At 56.4% G+C, this 10,237-nt stretch overlaps 1 protein-coding gene across 1 annotated transcript; it reads left to right on the top strand.

Annotated features, from left to right (window-relative positions):
- Positions 1-510: 510 nt before the first annotated feature.
- On the top strand, positions 511-7,426 carry PRDM13 (PR/SET domain 13). Its single transcript, XM_050316115.1, has 4 exons — positions 511-651; positions 2,353-2,484; positions 2,583-2,703; positions 5,952-7,426. Exons 1-4 carry the CDS (start codon positions 511-513, stop codon positions 7,424-7,426), a joined length of 1,869 nt encoding a protein of 622 aa, XP_050172072.1.
- The last annotated feature ends 2,811 nt before the right edge of the window (positions 7,427-10,237 follow it).

Below are 10,237 nucleotides of genomic sequence, written 5' to 3'. Positions count from 1 at the left end.
AAACTGGTTTGTCGAGGAACAATAAAAGGAAGTAAAATTTATGGAGAAATTATACAGTGGATTTGTCACTTAAAATATCGTAACTGTCTCGGGGACAATACCCCATGCTGAGGATTAATGGTCCCTCCAGACCTTTGATTCACCAGCGCCTTTTCTTTGCCCTTGACAAATTGGATTTTTAGGAATGGGAAGGTCGCCTGGCCCATTGTCTGCCAGCTATTCACTCCGCCTGATTATGCAGGAGGGTTAGGGAAAGGCTCCATGTGACCCTCTTGGATGGGACTCCGCAGCTGCTCGAGGAGCCAAACTCTCTCACCAAACTCTGCGCCCCAGAGCATCCCCCTGCCAAGGGGTACCCCTCCTGCTCCCGTTGAAAAGCCAGCGTCCACACACCGCCGCGTCACTCTGCGGGCGGAGATACGCCTGTGCTCATCCTCCCGCCGCCTGCCGCTGTCACTCCGGCACCCTTAAGTAGTTGGGGTTCCCGAGCGCTCACACCCAGCGGCAGCGATGCAAACCAGCAGGGCTCCGGCCATCAGCGTCAGCGCGGAGAGCTGCATCCCGGCTGGGCTGCGCCTGGGTCCTGTGCCGGGCACCTTCAAACTGGGCAAGTACCTGTCAGACCGCAAGGAGCCAGGACCCAAAAAAAAGGTATTTTCCTGTGGCCTCTCCTGCACCGCTGGACCTTGATTATTCGTTGACTCGGGGGAAGCCGGCTTTGGGAGAAGAGGCTGCTCTTCCCCCGTCTCTCTTCGATCCTCCCTTCTTAGAGCGAGCCAGGAAAGGGAAGAGAAACGTTTCCAGAGCATCCTGAGATGTCTCCCCTTGGCTCTGCCAGGAAAGCCTGCCCACCCGTGCCCTCTCCCTCTCCTCCTCAGCACCGGGGTCCCCAGCGCGGCCGGCCTCCGCGGCGAGGCCAGGGGACACGGGAGCTCTCCCGCAGGAGCGGACGTGCCCGCCCCTGCCTTGGACACAGACGTGCTGGAAACGTCGCCTGAGCCCCGTGCCCGGTGCCAGAGGGCACTAGTCCCGCCGCCCGGCCCCCGCCCCTCGGGGCTCCGCTCACTGGGGCATTGCCGCTTCCCCAGTAGGGCGAGGACGTACTACGGCCGGCTCCTCGCCCCTGGAGCTCCGGCGAGACGGGGGCATGCGGCTTTCACAGCCCCCGTGTTTTGTCCGGGGAAGGAGCAGGGCGAGAGTCAGATGCACCGATTTATTTCTGCGTTTGGCTCGGGTTCGTGCCTCCCATCCCTCTCCTCGGCCGATTGTCCTTTGGCTTGGGCCGGAGAGGAGCTTGAGGGGAGCGGGCCGGGGCTGCTCCGGAGGCGGAGGCGGGGTGCAGGTTGCAGGTGTCAGGGCAGCTCGACCTCCTCCCAAAGCCTCGGACCAGCTCCTGCTTCTGGAGCTGCAAATAACCCGCACAGCCGGAGCGGGAGGGATAACGAGCAACCGGCTACCGGCTTCGCGGTCAGTCCATGTCCGAGCTGGGAAGGATCGAGGAGGAGGCGGTGAAGGGCTCTCGCCCCGTCCATCAGGCTCTTCGGGGGGCTGCGGATGAGACCCCTCCTTCCACCCCCCGGGCAGCCGCGGCTCACGCGTTCCGCTCTGATTTTTAATGCCCTTTAATTGTTTTTAAACGCTCTGCCAGCCCACTCAAATTTATTTCTCATCTGGCTTCCTTGGTTCCTCGCTTTAAACTGCTTTGTTCCGATGACTTTTATTGCACGGTCGTTCAGGGAATGGGCACTTCATTTTCTCTTTGTATAGGGAAGCAGATTATGAAGTATGGGGCTACAGGGACTTTGTAGCTAAGCAGAATCTTCTCCCCTTGCTCCCTCCCCGTTTCCCGGCAAGTCCTGTATGCCGCAATTGCTTTGCACGGACCCAGACTACACAAACTTTTTAAAAAAATATCTTCCATGAGCATTTAATATTGCTTTAAACGCAATGCAGAAGCTGCGACTGAACAAGGTGCGTTTGAACCAGTGCGATCCCAGGGGAAAAAAACATTTCCCCTCGCAATGGTGCAGGTCCCCACCGGGCCCCGAGTTTTCCATCCTTACCCCTCAGAGCAGCAACCCCCTCCAGGGGATCTGCAGCTCTCCCAAGGCACCTGAGAACCGAGGAAGATCCTACCCAAAGATGGGTGGTGATGGAAACATCAAACGGGCGGCAAAAGGAGATGCTCTCACCGTTGCTTGCAGCTGCGATGCTCAACTGCCTGCCCAGCTCGGGGAACCGGGCTAGCCGGGCAAGGCAGAGCGGGCAGACAAGCAGGGAGACGGGTAAGCCTTTTGCTTTCTTTGTGTTTCATCTGGCGTGAAAATGACAGCGGTGCCGCCTGTCTTTCAGGTGCGGATGGTGAGAGGGGAATTAGTGGATGAAGCTGGGAGCTCAGCTCTGGAGTGGATAGGGTTAATCCGGGCTGCCCGAAACTCCCAAGAGCAGACACTGGAGGCTGTTGCGGATCTGCCAGGAGGACAGGTACCCCACTCGCGACTCCGGGCTGGCCTGGCACCACTCTCTGCCACATGCCTCCCCTCTCAAGCCTCCTGAAGAAGTTTCCTTTCTCACCCTCCCAGATTTTCTATCGGGCGCTGAGAGATGTCCAGCCGGGAGAGGAGCTCACCGTCTGGTACTCCAACCCCCTGGCGCAGTGGTTTGACATCCCCGTCACGGCCACCCCGACGCACGACGAGAAAGGTACAGATGCGGGCATTCATTTCAGAGCAACCAAATTAAATGAAACAGAACAAACCCTCTTTAATTGATACCTTTGACGGGAACTCAAACTGCGGGAGGCAAATGTGGGCCCTCAGAAAAATAAATGCCAGTACAGCTGCAGTGACTTTTAACCCACCACCCTTTACAATATGACTCCATCTGCTTATATTTAAAGGGTGATCTATTAACTCAGTAACGTGTGGAAAGGTCCCCGTGCGTCGAGTCGTTCCGTCATCTGCACGATTTAATGATCTTTTGATAGGCAAATGGGATTTCGGTGAAATATCGGTATAGTTGTTATGCGAGACAGCAATTTGGCTTAATAGTTTTTAAAAACATCGGTTTTGCTTTCCGTGCTTCTCAGTCAGAGTTTCAGAGACTCTTTTCAGATTGTCTTGAGGGTAGATTCACACGGTCAAGTCAAAACGGGTACTGGGCAGTGTCTGTAAACTCGGATGCATTAGGTAAAAAGTTAAGTCGGCGTCAAATCACACTCAGATCAGAATATCCCAGGATATTGGGAAGGGGAAGACACTCATCTGGGACGGCCTGTTTCAATCCATAAACTGATTGTTAGCTGGAATTACACCGGTGTTAACAAAATGATAAGTTGGGAGCACATTAAACGAGGGAAAAAGAAGACGAAAGCCTTCAGTGTTCAACTGTCGGGCTTTTCCAGCGGCGGGCACCCCCTCCCGCTGATCCCGCCGTGTCCGGCCGTTCCCCAGGGCGTCTGTAGCGGTAGCGGCCTGCGGGCACTCGCTCCCCTCGGGCTCGGCGGGAGGCGAGGGAACCCCATCCTCTCCTGCTCGACGCAGAAGACCCTTCATCTTGGCAGTGTCCCCGGGAAGGGAGCGAGGGCACGATCCGGGCAGGGGCTGCCCCCTCCCCCTTTCACGGCTGGCCGCCCTGCAGGGTGACCGGGGTCTGGCCCGAAGGGATGGCTGAAAGAACGCCGGGCTCTGACTGCTATGTCCCATGGACTCGTGCGATGTGCAAGAGACCAAATCCCTCCTTGTACAGAAGCTATACCAGGAAAAGAAAAGCTTGGGCACGTCTCTGTGCCCCCATACCTAAGGACAATGAGGCCATGGGGCTGCGGCGGGTCACCCCCTCGAAAAGCTAGGAGAAATTTCGGTTGCAAGAAAAGACAAATTGCTGGGTTTTGTCCCCATCTTCCCCTTTGCAGCAGCCCCTGTCTGCGGATGGGGTACCAGTGCTGCTCGGAGGAAATAAAGGCAAGAGAGCTCAGGTTTGCAAGAGGCTCCCAGCCTGTGGCATCTTCCTCTTCCCGTCGAAGCAAGGCTGAGCTGCAGACTGACCCTACGGATCTGCTGTCTCCGGCCCCACAGTTTCCAGACTAATTAATATGGACTGAGAATAAGTGTATCATTATGCTGAAGCGCTCTTCTCTTAAAGATAATACGCTGAAAAACCCCAAACCAAAACCAAACCTCAAGACCCCCACCAACCGAAAAAAAGAGGGTGGAAGAAATTCAGAGTCTTTAAAAAACCCAAACCCAAACAAACTAAATCAAAACTTCGGAATTCTTCTCTGTTTGACCTCATTTATTTGGGTTTACAGTGATGAGAAAGGGGTGATTTTAGTTTCTTCGCCCCTCTCCCCCCTCTTTTTTTTTTTTTTTTTTTTTCCCCTCAAGTGGTGCTTGTTGGACTGGATCTGAGACGGGGAGGGCGCCGAGCAGGGCTCGGTGGCAGTCGGGAGGCAGTCGATTCCAACAATCTTTTGCTGAAGGTATAGACCCTGAAGAGACCCTCAAAGGCAAAAAAAGGCTGCAGATGGGATCCGGCGGAGATCCGTGGCCACATTCTTTTCGATCCATACCATTCCTTTACCCGTTTTCCCATGCATGGCAGTGGCATTGCAGCCGTGGTTCCTCCTCCCTCGGCCGCTGCCTCTCTGGGGTCCGGGCAGACACGGTCCCGTCTCCTTCCCTTTCTCCTCGACGGGGGAAAAACCAGCGTCCGACGACTTCCCAACGCTGCAGACTCCGGGACCGCCTCTCCATGGCAAGTGAGGAAGGGCTGCGCACAGAGGCGAGGACACCGGCAGCAAGACACACGCAACAGGGCAGGATCCTTCCACGCGACTTCGCTCCCGACTTTCCCACGGAGAACGAAGATTTCGTTTTCCACCCGCAGCGGCCACCGAGTGATGCCCGTCCAAAGCCCTCTCGGGAGGCTGGTCGCGGCCATCGTGTCCTCCTCGGTGACCCGCTGCCCCCCCTGTGCCCCGACAGACGCGGCACTCAGTGAAACACCTCTATTACCGTCGTTGCCCACGGGATTCCCCGAAACATGAGGAGCTGGCCCTAGGCCTGGAGCAGGTTCTCATTTCCATGTGGCACTTGGCCTTACCTTTGGCGTTTCGGTGCATTAAACTGAGGGGTGAGAATCAGCTGGGGACGATCAGGGTGGGCAAGAGCTCAGGGGGAAATTCATGGGCTTATTGTTGTATTGTGGTGACTGGGAGAAATGAGAGAGGGAAAGATGGATACATATAGAGACCGGAAAGGAGAAGAGAGAAGGGAGAGAGGAGGGAGAAAGGGAAGGAAAATGTAAGGGAAAGGAAAGGGGAAAGGGAAAGTGTGGGAGAGAGAGCTGGAAAGGAAGGAAGAGAGAGAGAAAGAAAAATACTCCCAGACAGACAGGTGGCCACAGAGGCAGCGTTTCACTATCGGGGCTGGGGAGATGCTCCTCCTTGGGAGGACCCTCCCGGCGAGTAGGGTCAGGAGGGGGAAAGCGGAGCCTAAACCTCTGTGGTGTCGGGCAGTCATCACAGCCCAGCTACCGAGGTCTGTTCCGCTTCAGAGAAGCCGAGATGTTTAGGGGACGGGGCACAAAGGGCATTGTCCTCTGAAAGGGAACGATTACATATGGCCCATACATATCGGATATTGTCTCGCCGCTTAATGAGGGGCTCACGATCATTAGATTGGCCTTTGTTCGGTGCAGCCGACTCCCTGACATACGCTACCTCCTCTGCAAACGCCAACAGATGGGCCCCCCGACAGACGACTCGCGGCTGCAGCTGCTCCCCCCGGCCCTACGGCGCCCCGTTCGCGGGAGCGCAGCCCGGACCGCGCAGCGCCTGCACCGCTCCGCACCCCGGCACGGCATGGGGGGGCGGGACGAGGCTGAGGGGGCGCGGGGATGCGCGGGGATGAGCGGCCACCGCTGACGGCTCCCTCCGCTTGCCTCTGCAGGGGAGGAGCGGTACATCTGCTGGTACTGCTGGAGGACCTTCAAGTACCCCAACAGCCTCAAGGCCCACGTCCACTTCCACTGCGCGCTGAGCCACGGCCGGCCCTTCCTGCACCACGACCACGGCCGGCCCGCCGCCACCACCTTCGGCCTGCCCCCCAAGGAGCCGCCGGCCTCCTCGCTGCGCGGGCACCCTCCGCCCAGCTGCGGCCCTCGGGAGGCCGTCAAGCGGGAGGCCGCCGCCGCCTCCCCGCCGCTCGCCAAACCGGCGCTGTCCAAGCGGGCGGCGGGCAAGGAGGAGCAGGAGCGCGCCCTGGACATGAGTGTGGGGGCCGCCCGCGGGCCGGGGCCGCTTCTGGGACCGGCGGGCGGCAACGGGCTGGCACTGTGCCCCGGGGCGCGCTCGGCCTTCCGCCCCGCCGGGTCGCTGCGGGAGGAGGCGCGGGGCGCCGCCGCCCTCGGCTTCTCCAAACTGCTGGGGGGACTGAAGGCGGGACGCGCCGCCGCCGAGGCACCGCCCAAGTGCGGGGCGCTGCCGGGCGAGGCCGCCCCGCAGGCAGCGGCGGCGGCAGCGGCGGGCCTGGCTTGCGGCGGTGGGCTGCGCGCCTTCCCGCTGCTGTCGCCTCTGGAGGAAGCCTCAGCCTTCCGGCAGGTGGAGCGCAGTCTGCCCGCGGCCGCGCTGCCCCCTGCCCGCTACCCACCGCTGCCCGGCGGAGCGCTGGAGCGCTTCGCGCTGCCGCCCTTCGAGGGGCTGAAAGCGTACGCGGGAGAGTGCGGGCTGCCCGTGATGCCGCTCACCGTCTACAACGGAGAGCTGCTCTACGGTGCCGCGCCCTACTACCCGCTGAAGCTGCACCTGGGCGGCCTCCTCAAGTACCCCGAGTCGGTGTCGTACTTCGCGGGGCCGGCGGCGGGGCTGCACGCTGCCGAGCTGGGTTCGCTGGCCAGCATCGACCGGGAGATCGCCATGCACACGCAGCAGCTCTCTGAGCTGGCGGCCGAGAAAGGCCGCGGGAGGCTGGAGGCGCTGCCGGCGGGGGCGGGGGGTGCGGCCGGAGGGAAGCCCAAGACCGGGCACCTGTGCCTCTACTGCGGGAAGCTGTACTCTCGCAAGTACGGGCTGAAGATCCACATGCGGACTCACACCGGCTACAAGCCACTCAAGTGCAAGGTCTGCCTGCGGCCCTTCGGGGACCCCAGCAACCTCAACAAACACATCCGCCTGCACGCCGAGGGCAACACGCCCTACCGCTGCGAGTACTGCGGAAAGGTGCTGGTGCGACGCCGCGACCTGGAGCGGCACGTCAAGTCCCGGCACCCGGGGCAGAGCCTCGGCAAGGCGGCCGAGGACAAGAGTGACTCTGGCTACGCGCAACCCGAGCAGGAGCAAAAGACTGACAACGAGAGCGACGTGGACGTCTGCTTCACCGACGACCAGAGCGACCCGGAGAGCGGCAGCCGGCACCGCGAGCAGTGATGAGAGAGGCGGCCGGGGCGGGGCAGGGGCCAGAGGAGCGCTGCAGCCACCCCCTCCGTCTTACTCTGGGCTCCCGGCCTCCTGGGGCGGTCCCACGGGAGGCCGCGTCGCGGGGGAGCGCGGGCTGTCGGGCAGTCGCCGTCGGCGGGCCGTACTGGGGTGCGCGGGCGTCCCCGGGCTCCTTCCGCAGCGTCGCCCCTGGCGCTGCAGCCGCGGTGTCGGGACAGGGGCGGGAGGGCGAAGCCCTGGCGGGCCCAGGATCCCGCTGGGCAGGCACTGCATCCCCATAGGCGCCCGCATTTCCGTGGCCATATATTTTTATTGTATCTTTGTGTTGAGAAAATTGTGCCTTTTGGAAACGATTTTTTTCTATGCGCTCTCCCGTCACTCGTTCCCAGCAGCCTGAGCCTTGGGCTCAGCAGCAGACCCGGGTCTGCAAGCGTCACCTGTACACTTTATTTGACACCTCAGATGTGCTTGCTCAGGTCATAATAAAGCAATACCAACAGCTTTTTAGAAAGACAGATAAAAACAGGCAACAAAAAGCCACGCTTGCAGCACTAAAGAGGTTCTCGTAACAGGTGCACAATTTGATCAAGTTGCAATTATTTATAACAGATAATATTTGAGTAACAAATGTAAAATAAATATTGAAAAGCATGAATCTAAGAGCACGCACTATATACTTTTAAAGGAAATACACTCTCTGTTTGGTAGAATACAAATGTGGTGTATGTTTGTTTTCTAATGAACGATGTACAGTGGATACAGTATTTTGGTCTTGGTTCCAGTTTGTCATGCGATTTTTTTAAAAAAAGAAATAAAGTTACTGACAAACTACTGTTTGTCTAGTTGTTCACTGATATCGTGTCAGCAGGATCTCGTGTTTCTCCACAATGCTTCTGACGATTGGAAGCTCAGCACAGATCCATTTGTATACAGTGTCTTTGGATCAAGCTCTAAAGAATTTGCCCCTGAATATTTCGTCTGAGCATTTTCCTCCTCACTCGCAAACCATCAAAACTCTCTAATTCAATCCATTCTTCCCTATACCTACGATTTTTGAAAATCAATATTTTTGTTGGTTTGTTTTGCACAGGGCCAGCGCAGAGATGGTAAAGGCTAAACATTATTAGCCGGCTTAATCTGTTTGCATTTGGTCAAACGTGCCCCTTTTGCAAACACTCTTCCTTGGGATCGTTGTTACTTTCATTTGAGGGAAAAATCTTCCCATACTGTTGGTATGAGAAACTTGAAAATAGTGCAACTTTAAAAAAAGACTGTCAGAAAATCTATTTCCCCTGGAAGCTCCTTCAGCTCACCAGGCAAAAACTGCCGACAGCGACCTGCCAGCTGTGACCCGCCAGCTGTGCAGGTCTGCCTGCTCAGGTCCGATCTGGGGCTTTTCGTGGGAGCGTGCCCTCGGGCAGGCAGAGAGGCAGCAAGGAACCCCGTTTTTTGGTTTTGCGTAGCTCACAACTCTGAAGCAGATGGCAATCTCTTCGATTGTTGTCTATACTTAGAAGACTGTGAGGTTTCAGGATCGAGCCCTATCTCAGTCGAGGGTGTAGGTGACGCAATGCGAAATACAAATTACTTTCAGTATCTGAAATAATTTCAGATTCAAAGCTGATCCTCCGTTTACTCACTTAAGGCTAAACGTGCTTGACAGCAATAGGAGGAGGGAATTCAAACGTCAGGCTTGAATCAATAGCTGTAGTTTCTTTTTTTTTTCTTTTCTTTTTTTTTTTTTTTTTTCCCCTCCCATGTCGGGGCTAGTGCACTAAGTGCCCACTTACTCGATTCATTTTATCCCAGGACGCAAGTTTCTGTCATGAAAATAAATGGGAAAGGTCTCTCCTCCGGAGGGCGGGATCTTGTTCATCTGTCGGTGGAGTCGAAAATCCTGTTGTCATTTATAGCATGGTCAGCGGGACCAGGAATATTTCTGGCCAGTTCTTTATTTCAATATTTATCCACTGCCTTCCCCAAGGAAGGCACCCACCATGGAGCTGCAGCCGAGGAGAGACGCATCATGTCTGCTATGAGGTCATGGAAAGATAGAGCAGTAAAACTGATCCGGAAATTATTTCCATGTCTGTAGAGTTTGTGAGTTTTAATAGAAATGTCCCCCCAAAAAAGCTACTCCTTTCATAATTTCTATGAATTGATGGTTTGTAAATATAATAATCCGGTTTTGAGTTAAGGAAAAAAACCGGCAACACAGAAACCCAACTAAATATAACGAACCGCAAACGACCAAAGTCCAGAAAAAAAAAAAAAAAAAGGAACAAAATACGGTTTGTCTGGTATTTTGTTTGGTTTTTTTTGTTTGTTTGTTTTTTAAATTGCTATGCAGCGGCTAAATCGAAATACAAAATACAGGGGGAGACACACGGAGAAATTCTGCCACGCTTTTAGGGCCCCGTTCCTGTGACGTCCCTAGCGGGTACGCGCCCTCTAGCACGGAGCCCATCGGTCCATGCGCGGAGGTAGAGGGAGAGCCCCGGTGACCCATCCGGGAAGCACCAGCCCGCAGAGCTCCCCCGCCCCCTCGAGCGGCTCTGCCGAGGCCAGTGGAGCCGGGATGGCGGGATAGGGGGCGGTTCCTACGCGGTGCGCTCCGACAGCCCACTCGTTGAGGAGAGCTGGCTGGTTATCGTTATTTTCAATTTTCTCGTGTTTTAAAATTTATTTTATTTTATTACATTTTGGGATATTTTATTCAATTTCGATTTGTATTATTGCCCCTGCCAGGCCAGGGATGAGGCGTCAACATTCTTCCGAGACCTCAGTGATTCGGGCGGCATC

The sequence above is a fragment of the Myiozetetes cayanensis genome, unplaced genomic scaffold (assembly GCF_022539395.1).
Source record: "Myiozetetes cayanensis isolate MyiCay16 unplaced genomic scaffold, myiCay2020 scf2-11, whole genome shotgun sequence".
In the NCBI taxonomy this organism is placed as follows: domain Eukaryota; kingdom Metazoa; phylum Chordata; class Aves; order Passeriformes; family Tyrannidae; genus Myiozetetes; species Myiozetetes cayanensis.
The sequence above is the reverse complement of the archived record's forward strand: the minus strand, read 5'-3'. Positions and strand labels throughout refer to the sequence as shown.

Coding starts and splice junctions, on each gene's coding strand:
- PRDM13 (XM_050316115.1), top strand. CDS start 511: ATGCAAACCAGCAGGGCTCCGGCCATCAGCGTCAGCGCGGAGAGCTGC. Junction 2,485..2,582: donor CGGATCTGCCAGGAGGACAG/GTACCCCACTCG, acceptor TCACCCTCCCAG/ATTTTCTATCGGGCGCTGAG. Junction 2,704..5,951: donor CCCGACGCACGACGAGAAAG/GTACAGATGCGG, acceptor TTGCCTCTGCAG/GGGAGGAGCGGTACATCTGC.